Source organism: Microtus oregoni, unplaced genomic scaffold (genome assembly GCF_018167655.1).
Source record: "Microtus oregoni isolate MIOR12 unplaced genomic scaffold, Mior012 000047F_ref0000412, whole genome shotgun sequence".
Lineage (NCBI taxonomy): Eukaryota > Metazoa > Chordata > Mammalia > Rodentia > Cricetidae > Microtus > Microtus oregoni.
The window spans coordinates 47544-63648 of NW_024543221.1; the positions used below are offsets into that span (position 1 = coordinate 47544).

Consider the following 16105-nt stretch of genomic DNA (forward strand, 5'->3'; position numbering starts at 1 on the left):
AATTAATTTGATCTTATCATTAATATTTTTTTAGCAGTAATGGGAACTGAACCTAAAGTCAACCATTGAATTATATGCTCAGCTCATTCAATCGTTCTGAACATGAATCTTAGAGACTCAAATAGTTTACAACTAACTCATGGTAAAGACATGTAATTGTTACTCTTAAAGAGGCATTGAGATCCACCAAAATCACAGATGTCTTTAAAAAATTTTTGTTGTTCATTTTCAAATCATTATACTCATTATAATGAGATCAGTGAGGCAAAGACAGCATGAGGATCCAGCTGCTGGTCTTTGCATCATGATCAGGTATCAGATGAGAAGCTCTCTGTGCACTGTCCCCACCAGTACTAGTTCTCTTTATAATTACTATGAAGTATTTCATTATTTATGCCTTATTTTTACCCATTTTTCTTGTTTCAGGGCTTTGAAGACTGTTTGGTATTTGATGAGTTAATGGACAAATTCAATAATGATCTTAGTAAGTATATTTCTCAGGGGGACATAGACAAGCCCAGATGACCAGCTCTAGGCCTGTTTATGACACTGACGCTCTAATAGTATCTCTGCCACAGTCACTGCCTATCCCACAGAGTGAACACCCAGACAGAGGAGCCTAGGACTCATGGAGGAAAGTGCTTTCCATTACCACAACAATACCTGGAATAGTCAACTTAGAAAAGGTTTGCTGGGGCCTGTAGCAGACTTTTTCTTCTGGGCCACCAACCAGCTGCCAAATCATGACACAGAGACTTATTATTAGTTATGAATGCTCAGCCTAGCTTTGGCACATTTCTGGCTACCTCTTTTAACTTAAATTAACATGTTTCTCTTTATCTACCTTTTGTTTCAGAGCTTATTATCTTTCTTACTTCTGTGTAGCTTACTTCCACTGCTTCTCTGTGTCTGGCTGACTGCTGCCTGGCTTCTTACCCCAGGTATGTCCCTTGTTCTCTCCTCCTTCTTCTCTCATTTTTCCTTCTTCTTTTTTCCTGAGCCTAGATTTCTTCTCCTATTTATTTTCTCTGCCTAGCTATTGACCATTCAGTTCTTCATTAGACCAATCAGGTGCCTTAGGCAGGCAAGGTGAAACAGATGCAACACATCCTTACATAATTAAACACACGTCCTTACATCGTTAAACAAATGCAGCAGAAACAAATGTAACACATCTTTACACAGTTAAAGTCATATTCTGCAGCATAAACAAATGTAACTCATCTTTGCTTAGTTAAAATAACATTCTACAACAGTGGCTCCCAGTTTCAGAAGTTCCAGCCTGTGATCAGTTGACCCCCTCGCCCTTGGTTTGTGAATAGGAAACATGGTGGGGAGACACAGCAGAGAAAAAGGCACTCACCTCCTGTTCTGGAAGTGACAGAGAAAGACAGGGAGAACTAGAATCAATCCACAGTCCCTTCCAAGGGCATACCTCCAGTGACTCAGGGACCTCTAGGTAGGCCTCATGCCTGCAAGGTCTGACCACTTCCCAGTAGCAGTGACCCACTCACAGATAAGAGTTCAGAGCAGCAAATCAGGGTGTTGTGTGTACCGTTCTTGTCTCCCTTCCACCTCGGGTACCCACCTTTGCCTACAGCCTTTGCCTCAGAAACACCTAAGCTCTCAAAGAAACACACAAAAAATATATAGTAAAAGGGAAGGATTGAGCATCGTTTAAAGTTGTCATGTGAACACATACAGTTACTTGTTGCTGTAACCAGAGAAGCCACTTGAAGAGAAAAAGGTTTGCCTTGGTTTATAGTTCGAGGGTCATGGTTCATGGCACTGGGAAGGCATGGGGCAGAAGTGTGTGTCACATTGCACCTGCTGTCAGGAAGCAAAGAGAATTGCTGGTGCTTGGTCCACTTTCTCCTTTTTGTTCACTTGGGACAGCAGCCCTTTGGATAATGTTGCCCACATTAAGGGTGTGTCTTTCCTCATCAGTCCTACCTCTCTGTCATCTTCCCTATAGACATGAATCTAGAGATGTGTTTCTGTGGTAATTCTAAATCCAGTAAGTTCTCAATATAAATTAACATCACAAAATTATTTTTGTTTGTGGAATAAGGGAAATGATGATTTAAGCAACCAATATTTTATTATTAGTTTTATCGTAACCTTTCTTTGACCACAAGATGTCAGTGTTCAGTGGACATTGCTCAATAACTGTAGATTGTTGTGGTTATCAATAGTTTTACAAGATTAGAATGTTGCTAGGAGAAACACTGTTTAGTTTGACTTAGCAGGAGATCAGCATTTTTTAAAAGATTTTATTTTGCTTTTTAAAAAAGATGTATTTATGTGTCTGTGTGTGTATGTCTGTGTGTGAGTGTGTGGCATGTATGTGCAGGTGCCTTCAGAGGCTAGAATATGGCATTAGATCTTCTAAGACATGGCAACAGGTTGTTGTGAACCACCAAGGTGGGTGCTGGGAACTGAGCTCAGGTCCTCTGTTAGAGCAGTCAGTGCTCTTAACCACTGAGCCCTCTCTCCAGCATATTTTCTGTATATTATTTTAAACACATATATGTTTTATTTAATCTTGGTTTCTAGGTTTGTGCCTTCCTGAATTCTCAAGATTTAGGATTCCAGATGACCACGCAATTTCAGACCTGTCTATGTACAATTATATAGAGGTGAGAAAAGTTTGGCTCCATTACACACCACAGTCCACAAACAGACTCGCAGTCTTTTTATCTTCCTTGGCTCCAACCCTGTCTCCTACATGCTGCATGAAAATATGTGTGGACCAAAGCACACATATATACACACACACACGCACATACACACAGGCACACTAACATGGTAAAAGTCAGTTGACTTTAACACAACATTTGTCCTTAGAAATAAAATCAACCAGGGCAGAGGCAGCTGTAAGTAATCCTTGTTGCCATAAACAATGTTGCCAGTTCAGTAGGGGGCAACAGAAATGAATCAAGCCTTTGAGCTTACAGGTCATTCAAAATTCTGGTTCAATAAATGTTTTGCTGAAACAGATTTTTTAAATACATATATTGCAGTTGTCTTCTGAGTAACTAGGTTTTGTATGTTTTCAAGGCCATGTCTTGTACTCCTAAGCTTTCTTGGGAGCGCTTGGGAGTGACGATTGCGGAAATGGGGTTTTATTTAACTCTTGTGTTAGCATCCGTTCTGGCGACAACTGTGAGGGAAGACGAGCAGCAGATCATTGTGCAGGAATTGAGGGGCTTCACCTAAGGTTCTCTCTTTAAGACGCCTGTCATTGCAGATGCGAGCACATGTCAACTCCAGGTGGTTCCTGTTCCAGAGGCTCCTAAATAGATTTCTCCATGCTATCATGCCATCGACCTTTATACCTCTCTATACCATGGTAAGGAATGTATTAAAGATTCCCCCCTGTTCTCCCTCTGTTTAGCTCCTAAAGAATACAGCAGAGGCTCTTTAAATTCCCCTGCAGGTTGCCTTCACCAGAATAAGATACCACGAGGCTGTGCTGCGCTGGCAGTGGCAGAAAAAGGTCAGAAGAATTTGACTACTGAAAACTTGATGTGTTGCTATTTCTCGGCTTTTTACTTTGCATCCACACTGAGATCCGTTCTGGACTTCGGCATTATGTGGCATCTTTGTGAGTTTAACTTGTAAAACTAGACAGAATTGCATCACTGGCTCATAAAGCCCTTTCTGGTGGGACGCAGTGATGCGATCATTTGGAGAAGCTGACCCAGGGGTGCCATTAAATGCAATTCAGATTCCAGACCGCTTTGAAAATTTTCTAACTCCATCTGTCGATGGCTTTATTGGACGCATATATACTGAGGTAGACACTTCAATGAACAAGATGTAGTGTCTACCCTACAGGTGGCTCAGGAACTCATAGGAAATGTGGACAGATATGGTGGAGAACACTTCAGGGGCTACTGCAAGGAGAATATGGGTGTAGGCTAGGAAATGAAGGATGAAGATACACTAGCCAGGAGGTCCAGGGTGTAAAAATGATCAGATGAAAGTTGGGGAGGTAAGTGGAGACTTCAGCATCCACTGAAATAAGAAGATTGGCTTATGCAGGGCTGAGAGACCTAAAAAGACTTAAACACTTTAGGTCAATAGCTTTGTCGTATAGAGAATGGGCCAGAAAGAGTCAAGATCTACCTGTAAGCTCTACCTCTATATAACTGAATAAAATAGGGGCTGGGAAGATTGCTCTGTGGGTAAAGTACTTCCTGCATAGTCATGAGAGCCTGTGATGAGACCCCCATCATCCACATAAGAGTTCGGGCTGATGAGAGTGGGGGAGTTGACTGGGGGAGGAGGAAGGATATGGGAGGCGGTGGCGGGGAAGAGACAGAAATATTTAATAAATAAATAAATAATAAAAAATAAAAAAAGAGTTGGACACAGTACACATGTGTAACCCTGTTCTAGGGGTGGGATAGGGTAGATTCCAGGGACTTGCTCCTCAAAACAGTGAGTTTTGAGGCTAGTGAAAGACTGTCTCAAAACAATAAATAGTAGAGAGAAAGAGAAAGCCACCTGACAGTGATCTCTGTCCTCTATGTGTGTGCACACTGGCAAGTGCAGCTCCTACATTTGTACAGCACACATACATATACACCAAATAAAATAGTGTCCCTGGCCTCAGACAGACAAACATGCCAAGGAGAAAGAGCCAAGCAGGCAGAGTGTGCGGGAATCAGGGCAGGGGCAGAAGAGAGGTCAATCAATCAAGTTGCTGCTTCAAGTTAAAAGCAACAGAGAACTGCACTCTTGTCTGTGATGAGGGAAGACACCTGTGCACTTGTCTGTAATAGAGGAAGAGAACAGCACTCTTGTCTGTGATGTAGGAAAGAAGTTTATCTCCAGATACAACCTCCAGATGAATAGTTTTGGATTTTTGCCATCCTTGCAGGTGATAAACAAAGGACTCTTCGTCCTTGGATCCCTGATAGCCATTGGAAGTGCCTACCTACTTGTGCACCACCTGTCCCCGAGACCTCTGGAATTCTTGAGAAGGCCGGCATGGACTGGAACCACTGACTACTGGAATAGAAGCGCAGGCATCTTCCAGCAAGTTCCATGGAGTCACTAGGACAAACCCAGAGCGTCAAGGTTCCGAGGAGCAAGTATTTGTTCTTTCTCCAAAATTAAGGACAAGAAGCATGTTTACTTTGGCACATTTAATTCACTACTGGAAAATAATTGTCAGCATGTAATTAAGTTTCCTGTAGAATGTTTGTGTCTGCCGAGCAAAGGGAAATGCTGCTGCTGGTTTTTTGTAGTGTTTCCATCACTTTGCATGCTTGGGCTGGGTCCATTTAAATTTAAAAATGTAAGAACCGAGGCCTCTTTCACTTCTCAAAAACAGGTTTTTTTTTTCCTTTTTTTTTCTTTCTTTTTTTCTATACAGGACATTATAGGAGCCACAATACTTAGAACTGAAAACCACAGCTTGCCTAGTGTGCTGCTTCCTCTTTGTAGCGGTAGATGGGGCCTGCCTAACCCCAGGAACAAGGCACTTGCTAAAACCGGGGGTGTGAACGAGAGGCAGGGTGTTTCAAAGAGTTCCCGGATGGATCTGTTCTATTCCCCAGTCTTCAGATAGCAGAATTATTACCTTTTAAAGATAAGAAAGGGCTATTAATGCCATCCTAAGTGAAGAATAAGAAAGGGTTGTTATTAGTAACTGAAATATATCTAAGAGTGAAGAGGAGATGGGAAGGCTGTCTTACAGACCCATGGAGACACAGTTCATTCCATTTCAGACACAGAAGCGGTGCCTTGAATGTCACACTGTGAGCGTTAACTTCATCTTGGAAGCGCGATATGGAGACGCTGTTTTTTCTTTCAGTAGGCTGACTGGTACACTTGAAAATTCTTTTCAAATATTATTAATTTTGAAAGCTATAATACCAGTGATGTAGGAAATACTGGGGTGATAAAGATGAAGCAATTTGGCATTTTTCATAGTCTCAAAGATGTCCTTGAGCCTTATTAATTTAGGTTTGGTGTGTAAGGAAAGAAAAAAAAATTGTTTCCGTGGAAAAGGGATGTAGGTCAGTGGTAGAGTGCTTACTTAGCGTGTCCAGAGCCCTGGGTTAGATTCCCTAGCATTGCAAAAATAAACAAACAGTATCATTGTTCCTTTTATTTAAGTTTGTTGGCTGTGGCTACTATAACAGGCAGACTGACAATAGGAAACAAACTACAGTTTAGAAACATGTATATTTCATATGCACGTGGGAGACACTCAGAAAATGAGCTGGCTTAGGGGCCGCAGAGATTGCTCAGCTGTCAAGTGTGCGCACCACTCTTGCAGAGAGCACCAGGTCCTAGCTCCCATGTCAGGCAGCTTGCACCTGCCCATTACTCCAGCTCCAGGAGGTCCAACGCCTCTGGCTTCCCTGGGCTCCTGTGCCCATGGGTACATAACCATGTATAGACTAACCCCCATGATTAAAAACCTTTAGAGGCCATGATTTCTATTAGTACCAACGGGGTGCATGGGAGGAATCGGAGGGAAGAAAGTGAAGGGCAAAAAAGGATGTAATTTTATTTTAAGTTTAAAAAATATTTAAAAGGGGGGAATCTATGTGATACATAATGTTGTGGGGAATGAGCTAAAATAAACATCTAGTACATTTAAAAATAACGTAAGCTGATATAGAAAGCCCTGGTTTACGTCATCTTCAACAAGAAGTAAAGTTACAGAGCCATAAAAAGACAAGGGCAAAGGACGGGAAGCCCTGGAGTAGCAATCCTAAGGCCACTTTGGCAAGTGGTGGGTGGGGACACTTTTCTTCTGTCATTTCTTCTCAGTGACTTCCCGCTCAAGGTAACCCTGCGAAATGGAGCACATTTGGGGTAGTATATTCTGTTCTCCTCCGGGTATGGGCAATGATGCATGCGAAGATGCCCTCTTCACTAACATGGCCCATTAGTGATCCAGGAGTCTACTGATAAGCGATGAGAATTTAAAACCACATTATATGAAGCTGGAGAGGTGGCTCAGTGAGAGAAGGTGCTTGCTGCCAAGCCTGATGACCTGAGTTCGATCCCCGAGGCTCACCTGGTGGCAGAAGAGGAATGTTTCCCCACAAGCTGTCTTCTGATTTCCATATGCACAATACGATATGAGTGCAATAATAAATAAATGTGCTAAAACTTAAATAATACTGCATGGTATTAGGACACTAAAACATTTATTTTCAGCCCTCTCTGAATGTAACTTTGTTTACTGGGAACTCCTCTGTAGGTGCAGGACTTTTGATAAAATATTAGGAAATTATCCAAAGGAAAGGAGAATTTGCCAAACTAATTTCTGAAAAGGATACATGGAGGTATCAAAAGATCTTTAACACTCCTTTTCCCATGCATGTTCTCCACTGTGGTATCATTAACCATCCGCATGACCAGCATGAAGTCTCTCTGCTTTTCTACAAAGCTTCTTAAAGTGTCTTCTGGAACTTGCTTCTTTAACCTGATGCCCTGACAGTCATACAACACACATGACAAGAGCCTTAGGTTTTCAGATAAAAGTAGGGATTGATTTATTACCTCCTTAATCAATTGAATTGGGCAAACATACAGCATGACACAGAATAGGACCCAACACCGTAACATAGTTCCGATGTCCCAGCCATTGCACGCATGTCGATGAGACAGTATTTATTTACACAGTGAAATATATCGGAGAAACAAAATGTATCATGTGCTTTGGCAAATATGGTCATTCGAATGTTAAATCCTGGCATAGGAGACGATGGTGCCAGATGCTCATCTTGTGCCACCAGGAGTTTCTCATGTTGTGAAGCACCCATTGAATGAAAAATAATGTGTCTTGTTCAGTCAGTTCTTCAAGACAGACAACATGTAGTCAGTTCGGATTTCCTGCCAGGCCACAAGGTTGTGCTGTTACTGTGCCAAGTGAGGACTCCAGGGCAGTCCTTAGTATAGATGTGTGGCAATGGATACAGGACTCCATCTCCCATTCTTACAAAGGACGAACTTGGATGACATCGGCCTTGGACGCATTGGTTCTGTCGCTGTCATCGACAGACAGGGAGTCATCACTGGTGATGATAAAGATGATGGAAGAGGAGTTAAAGGTCACTTTCTTCTTTGGCCTGTCCCCGTCTTTCTGTGACATCACGATGGGCCTGATCTGCATCTCGCTCTCAGCTGCTGGCAGGTTTTTAGCAGGCCGCTGGCATCTCAGCAGTCGGAAGCACAAGAGCTGTAGAAGGGACCTCCGAAACTGCAGAGAAAAGTGGAGCAATAAAGCCAATTATTAAATGAATCCTTAATCAGTTAAGTGATCCTTAATCTGGAGTAAAATTGAAGACAACTAGCTGAGACTTTCTCTCTCTCTCTCTCTCTCTCTCTCTCTCTCTGTGTGTGTGTGTGTGTGTGTGTATGTGTGTGTACACATGTATACACCTATGCACATGGATGCTAAAGCCAATCTCAGGTGACATACATCTTGTCTTTTGAGGTAGGGGCCTGAGGCTTGCCTCTTAGGCTAGGCTGGCTAGCCAGCGAGCCCACAGTGGCCCACATACGTCCATCTTCTCAGTGCTGGATTACAGACACCACCACAGCTGGCTTTGTTTGTATGTGTTGGAGACTGAACTCAGGTCCTCTGACTTGTCATTTCCAGAGCCCCACCCCCTTTCTCATTAGATGGCATGGGATGAAGTCACCCAGTAATGCTCAGCTCTACCAAAGTCCCCCATTGACGTTTGGTCTTTAATGTACTACAATTCTTGTTCACTAGATAAAAAAAAAAAAAGAATACTCTAATCCTTTGTGGTATCCATGGTTCCAATGTATATGAACCTTCTCTGAGGGCAGCTTGACCTTCAGATTTAAGGAATTCAGCGGTTAAGTACTCAGTGAGCAGCCCTGGGGCTGAGATCTGAAGACACAGCGCAAGGGCTTCTTCCATGTTTCTGAGACCCTCTCGGGTTTCCTCCATGCTCTTCCACTTCTACAAGAGCCTGAGTGACCAAGGTCAAACAGACGAGTACCACAAAGTACAGGGGACATTTACTGACTGCACAGAAAACAACCTGTCATGAGGTATTGCGCCATCTACAGTCTCTGGCCTCATAACAGATATTGCTTCTTTGTCACTGGGCTAAAAGGCTGAGATGTTTGCTAAGCATTAAGTCAACTGCAGCCAACAGAGCATCCTCATGCCAAGTCAACATGTTAGCCTTTGTACAGAATATCCGTATGCCAAGTCAACATGTTAGCCTTTGTACAGAATATCCGTATGCCAAGTCAACATGTTAGCCTTTGTACAGAATATCCATATGCCAAGTCAACATGTTAGCCTTTTTGTTTAATGCAGGGCTTTCGCAGGTCAGAAAACACCAATAAAGAGATACATTGATTTCTAGGTTCTATAGTGTCCCCACCAACTATATGCAGGGCACATTTAGCTTACATTAATATTTTAAAACAAAAATCGATGATGTACTCAGCAAATCACCATTTTACAAGTCAAGTTCAGTGCTCGAGATACATTGCTGTTGGTGTTGAGCGAAGTCTGTCGGCTAGAATGCTTCCTCACATTCAGCTCCTTATGGGAAGAAGGACTCCCACTTGCTTCTGACAGTCTGTTGTGTTGCTCAGGATTACTGTGTAAAGTGGACTAATGGGAGTCAGAATCATCAGGACCTTTAATTATTATTTGAGTGATAACGTTTATTAGTAGTATGTACAAACTATTTTCTTGTAAACTAACTATTAAGAAGTATTGCTTAACAATTACTATACATATATTGGTAGATTTTATAACTGCTTTTTTCCTTTGGGAATATTCTACCTTTCTTCTTAAATCTTTGATTTTTTTTATTTCTTTCTTAAAAGACTCTTTATTTTATTGTTTATGTATGTATATGGTGTGTGTGTGTGTGTGTGTGTGTGTGTGTGTGTGTGAACACATGTGTGTTGATACCTGCAGAGGCCAGAAGAGGGCATTGGATTTCCTGGAGCCAAAATTACAGCAACTGTGAACCACCTGACATGGGACTCAAAATCTAGTCCACTAGAAGAGGAACAGGCACCCTTAACCTCTGAGCCATCTCCCCAGCACACTAATACAAAATTCTTAAGTTGGGATTTTGTTTCTTTAGATTTATTTTATCCTTGATACTGTTCTAAGTTGTCATACCACATAAAATCTATTTCCTTTTTGAAACACTTAATTTTATTTTAGGTACATTGGTGTGAGAGTTTCAGATTCCTTGGGCCCAGAGTTACAGATAGTTGTGAGCTGCCATGTGGGTGCTGGAAATTGAACCCAGATCCTCTGGAAAAGCAGCCAGTACTCTTAACCACCGAGCCATCTCTCCAGCCCATGAAACCTATTTCTATTTGTTCCCCGGGGTGAAAGCAAGTCAATTCCAGAGCTTACCTTTCTGATCATGAAGATATAGATAACTGGATTGTACACAGTGCTCGATTTAGCAAAGAGATAAGCAACAATAGACACGGTTGGGGTGACCAGGTGTCCGTAGCCATTAACCACCAAGAAGCGGGTCACGATATAAGGCATCCAGCAGGTGAGAAAGACGAAGGCCATCAAAAAGCTCATTTTGGCCACTTTCTTTTCATATCTTAAGATCTTGATCACTTGGATTGTCTGGAGATCTTCGACACAGCGTAGCTGTAGGGAGTGAAGAAAGGATGGACTTTTCATTTTTTTTTTTTTGATTTTTTTCGAGACAGGGTTTCTCTGTGGTTTTGGAGCCTGTCCTGGAACTAGCTCTTGTAGACCAGGCTGGTCTCGAACTCACAGAGATCCGCCTACCTCTGCCTCCCGAGTGCTGGGATTAAAGGCATGCGCCACCACCGCCCGGCTTGGACTTTTCTTTTTAAGCAGATAAGCAGTCACCCTGTGTGTCCTGCCTTCATGGAAAGAGACAGGAGACGGACTGACTTCTGACCTATAGCTTGACCTAGCCTTTCTCTCTTCTGGGCTTCAGTTCCTTCAACTAAAACCTACCGTGTTTGATCTAAATAGCTTCTGAGGACATTTGGGGGGGGGGGTGAAAAAGGGGGAAGCAGGGGGAGAAGAAGCAGGATGGGCACACACACCCACAGCACATGTGTGGAGCTCAGAAGACAACATCCGGTGTAGCTTCCCACCTTCCACCTTGTCTGAGATGAGACTGGGTTTCTCTGGCCTGTTTCTAGAGACTCTCCTGTCTCTGCCTCTTATCCTGCTATAGAACCGCTGCTGTCACAGATAAATATCACGTCACTGTACCTGGGTTTGCATAGATTCTACAGATTCAAAAGCAATCCCTCATACTTAAACAGCAATTGCTTTACTGACTGAACCATCTCACAAGCTCCCTTTAATGGTTTTTAACTTACTTAATAAGGCTAAGATACATTATTTTTATCTAGAGCTTCAAATCCCTAAAACACAGCCTAAAAGGCTTGTGGTCAAATGGAAACAATCTCTTCATGACTGAGGAAACTGTTTTGCCCAAAGCACTGATTCATAAATTCTCCAACCAGATAACGGACTTACGCCATGCCAGACATGCTAAAGAGAGAAGCCTGCAACTCGTGATGCAGGCAAGTTACTTGCATGAGGTGCTCTGCTAAGGTAATGACATAGGCTGACGGCAAAGCTCATTTTTAACCACTTTCCCTGTTTTCAGTCTGTCCCTTGCATCCACTCCCATGTCTTTCCCTGACACACAGCAGTTAGGAAATTTCACACAGCTGAAATTAAAGGTGATGTGCAGCTGTGCCTCCTGTGTCGGTCATTGCAGCCTCTTTCTGCCTGGTCCCCACATGAACCGGCTTGGTACGTGTTCCAGTCCTTTCCAGCTCTACTAGTCTCTGACAAGTGGGTTCATGTGATCTTAAAATGAATATAATTATGGAAATTATAACCTTTCCCCCTCAGAATTCTTAACTTTTGAGAGTGCTGCAAAATGTAAGTTTGGGGGTTGGTATTGTCTGTTTGCCTTTTGCTTGTTGCTTTTGGTTATAGAGGCTGGTGTACGGAAAGCCAATGTCATCCCTCAGTGACCTGCTTGGGGAATGATTCACAGTGCAAAGTTCTACCAAACGTTAAGTCCCGTTGAGTCTTTCAACCCTGGGTAAATAACTCATCATATAGGGAGAGTTTGGTTCTTTTCACATCAAATGATGGATGTGGGGATGGTTTGGAAAGGGACATCTGCAGCCTTCAACTCACCATTCGAACGGAATACAGAATGTGACCATAGCAATGGCCTATGATGCCCATGGGTACCACCAGGCAGCCAAGAAACAAGAAGAGCACGAAGGAGGAGTCGTTGGCGTCCTTGGATTTCCAATCCACTGTACAGCCCAGTCCATGTACGTCCAGGATGTATCTGTTCCAGCCCAGGAGAGGTGCTCCTGCCCATGCCAAGGAGTAGAGCCAGATATAGGTAATGGCCCTCCAGGCCCAGGAGAAGTTGATCACTCTGGAATGTACCACACGGATATAACGTTCATAGGCCAGCACAGTGAGGGTGGTAATGGAGACAAACCCTGCAAGAAGAGAAAGAGAAGTAAGGTGAACAGGGAGACATCACAGGAAAATGACACATTCCACCAGAAACACTATACAGAGAACCTGGGGCCAATAGGAAGCTTGAGAAACAGCAAGAGATTTAGAGGGATGGCAAACCAGGCTCCCCAGGAAAATCAACTGGAAAGGTAGAATCAAAACAAAATGTGGATTGTAGGACAAAGATCAAAGCCCTAAAGTCAGCCCTGCACCCAAGGATGTAGCTTCAGCACAAAGTTCTGCCAAAGAGAAAGGGTAGAAAAAAAGCAGGTGGCCCCAGCATTCACCCCACCTCTCTGCTGTGTCACGTGACTGGAGGACCCGCCAGGATAGGAGCTGCTGTTTTTCACCACACCTTCCACACCAAGACATTGAAAAACCCCCCAAAGCCACCAGCCCAAATAAGCCCTTCTTTCCTTTAAAATGTTTTGCCAAGGGTTTTGTTACAGTAACCGGCGCAGCCTATGAGCAGACCTGGAGAAGAGCTCGCGGCCCGAGGTGATGGGCTAGCCCCAGGTTCCACAAAGCAGCTCTCAGAAGGAAAACACGACAGGTCTTCGAGGAAGCAGCCAGAAGGTGGAGGGGGGACTTGTTAAGAGTTTTGGGGACCGGTCCCAGCCCTCTCACTACCTTGCTGCTTAGCTTCCAAAATTCAGACAGTCTCTCTAGGCCCTGGATTTTTGTTTTCATAAAACTGAAGATCTCTTCACATTATAAAACTTTGTGATTCTGTTGTTAGAAAAGTGTGAGATGAAGAGACACGACACCTGCCTCGGACTCGGGCCGCGCAGTTAACATTCATTTGAACCCTGAGCTTTGTATGTGGCAGGGGGAAGGAGCAGCATTATTCTCAGTGTCTAATACACATGGCGTCAGTAAGAATTTCTGAACAGATAACTGAGGGTTTACTATTTCCTGACCAAAAGACCCTAGAGAGCAGTGACCAAAAGCAAGTGGTGTACCTCAATTCAAATTACACTAAGGAATTCTGAGCGTAAATTAGATGTGCTGTCTCAGAAATGTAATTTTAGTCTATTAAAATTTCACATCACAAATGATATACCCTTTAATTAGTCTTTAAGAAAGACATCTAGAAGCCTAGTTAACACATAGTAAGTTGATGTTTAAAATACAGTTGACTTCATTGAGTTTACAAATATTATTATTAAATATAATGGCATTTAATTTTATAATTAACTTCAAATACTAAATCATGGCCTTGAATTTGTCGTTAACTCATGTTGCATATTATTTCGTTCTCCATAGGCAAGAAAATTTGGTACAAAGAGTTTCACTGTTGTGAACTGTAAATCTCAACACATAGAGAGAAATAAACGCGTGTTCAGGGATAAAGCAACACGCTGGCATAGGAAGTGGGCACAGGCAGACAATCGTCTTCATGTGTAACTCATCCATTCCGTTAGCAACCAGCTACTGCCTAGCTACATGTCAATCACGGTGCTAGAGCAGGCATGAAGTCCCCTGGATTGCAGTGCCTTGCAGAATTGAAAGTCTGCTTGCAAGTCTGAGAAAACGTTCAAAAAGCAAACCAGTCTGGATAGAGGTGGGCAGTCCTTGGGCTTCCCACAGGTCAGGGAACCCTGATTGCTCTTCGAGCAGATGAGGGAGGGGGACTTGATCGGGGGAGGGGGAGGGAAATGGGAAGCGGTTGCGGGGAGGAGGCAGAAATCCTTAATAAATAAATAAATTTAAAAAAAAACAAAAAAAAAACCAAAACAAAACAAAACAAAACAAAAAGCAAACCAGTGAAGTGCAATGAAAGAAGAAGTCGGGAATAACTCAAGCCCAGGAGAGGGCGAGGACAGAAGGTGGGACACAGCCGTGCTGCCAGGATGACAGAACAGAACGGCAGTGTGGAACCGCCACCTTGGTGATAAGCCGGGGATTTGGAAGTTGGTAGATTTCCTTTTTAGCCTGTTTAGGTAAAAGACTTTCCAGTGTCAGTACAGTTTTGCTGTTGGTTTCAGCATGCTGTGTGTTAGCAAGCACAGTAAGTTTCAGGTGTTTCAGTCCCCAGCATCCAGTACCTTTCCAGGCTAATGCCAACTCAGGGTGGGTACGACGGGAGCAAGCCCTGCCTGGCTCGGATCCTCCTGGACAAAACATGTGGATAAATGAACAGTGGCTGTAATCTGACAGGTCTTTCAGGGTGACCGGATCGAAATGACCTAAACTACAGCCCCCTGGTGACATATTAGCAGTCTCTCCACCACGCCTGTGGGTTCTGAGCAAAAAATATTTACTGTAGACCGGGAAGAAGGATTCAGTTAGCAGAGTGTTTCCCATGTAAGCATGAGACCCTGAGTTTGATTCCCAGGACCTACATAAAAAGCTAGGCATAGCCAGGCAGTGGTGGCACAGGCCTTTAATTCCAGAACTTGGGAGGCAGAGGCAGGTGGATCCTTAAGGTTTAAGGCCACCCTGGTCTACAGGAGCTAGTTCCAGGACAGGCTCTGAAGCAACAGAGAAACCCAATCTCTAAAAACAAAAAGATAGACAAACAAACAAACAAAAGCTAGGCATGGTGGCACATAGAGACAAGCGTGGATTATGAATTCCTGGAGCTTGCAATCTACCCTGCATAGCCCCCTTAGTGAACTTCAGGCCAGTAAGCGACCCCATCTCGCAAAACATGGTAGAAAGCAGAGTGGACAGTGAATGCTGACCTCTGACCTACACATACGTGCACACACCTGAATACATACATTCTGTCTCAGAGAGATAACATTTTTGTTGACAGGGGCTGCTCGTTCATTTTCTGACTGCCCAGACCCGAAATAATAACACTGAAACTATATTAAGTACAACACTGCTTGGCTAATAGCTTAGAATTTTTATTAAGCAACTCTTACATCTTAAATTAACCCATTCTTATTGATTTGTGTATCGCCACATGGCTGTGGCCTACTGGTAAGTTTCCATCCAGTGTCTGTCTTCTTCAGCGGCTACATGGCATCTCCCTGACTCTGCCTTCTTTTCTCCTCTGTCTCTGCTTGGAATTCCTGCTTTGCTCTATTCGCTGCTGCCATAGACTCAAAGCAGCTTCTTTATTAACCAAGGGTAATAAAACATATTCACATCATACAGAAGGGAATCCCACATCAAATGTTGCATTCTATTTAATTCCTAGAGCATTCCTCAGGAGGACAGGGAAGGGTGGATGGGCTGTCTTGTCTCTGCTTACCAGCCCTTTCAGCGGGTCATCTGGTGTTGATTCTCGTTATTTCATGTAGTACATGTTTAAAGAAGAGCATGGCATGTAAAAGAAGTGGCCGCTAGCAGAGAAGGCATCGGCTATCATCACGCTTTGTGACAGCCGTGCTACCTAGTGTGTGGCTATTGGAAAAAGACACCTGTGGCTCGGAAGAGTAAACCGGTACTGCCAGCAGTGCAGGCTGTTTTGAGAACCCAATTCGGACCTCAAAACTATCATTTTCTCCTTAATATCATGTGTTTTCTCTCATGGGCACTATCTGGAAGGGGGGTAGGTTCTGAGGAGGAGGATGGAGTCCAGTATGAGTGAGGAAGGCCAAGAGAGGGTAA

General features: G+C 43.4%; 2 protein-coding genes across 3 annotated transcripts in view; one reads left to right on the forward strand and one right to left on the reverse strand.

Moving 5' to 3' along the window:
* Kmo (kynurenine 3-monooxygenase) overlaps nucleotides 1-7529 on the forward strand; it is a 34425-nt gene extending 26896 nt beyond the window's left edge. For both annotated transcript variants that reach the window (XM_041635278.1, XM_041635279.1), the window contains 5 exons: nucleotides 427-484; nucleotides 2557-2639; nucleotides 3251-3352; nucleotides 3440-3499; nucleotides 4889-7529. In XM_041635278.1, the coding sequence (XP_041491212.1) occupies nucleotides 427-484; nucleotides 2557-2639; nucleotides 3251-3352; nucleotides 3440-3499; nucleotides 4889-5068 (483 nt within the window). In that variant the 3' untranslated portion in view covers nucleotides 5069-7529. The remainder of the gene's footprint in view (nucleotides 1-426; nucleotides 485-2556; nucleotides 2640-3250; nucleotides 3353-3439; nucleotides 3500-4888) is intronic.
* Nucleotides 7522-16105, reverse strand: part of Opn3 (opsin 3) — a 30807-nt gene continuing 22223 nt past the window's right edge. Inside the window, exons 2-4 of the mRNA XM_041635280.1 lie at nucleotides 12203-12522; nucleotides 10400-10651; nucleotides 7522-8233 (exon numbers count right to left, since the gene is read on the reverse strand). Of these exons, the coding sequence (XP_041491214.1) occupies nucleotides 7970-8233; nucleotides 10400-10651; nucleotides 12203-12522 (836 nt within the window). The 3' untranslated portion in view covers nucleotides 7522-7969. The remainder of the gene's footprint in view (nucleotides 8234-10399; nucleotides 10652-12202; nucleotides 12523-16105) is intronic.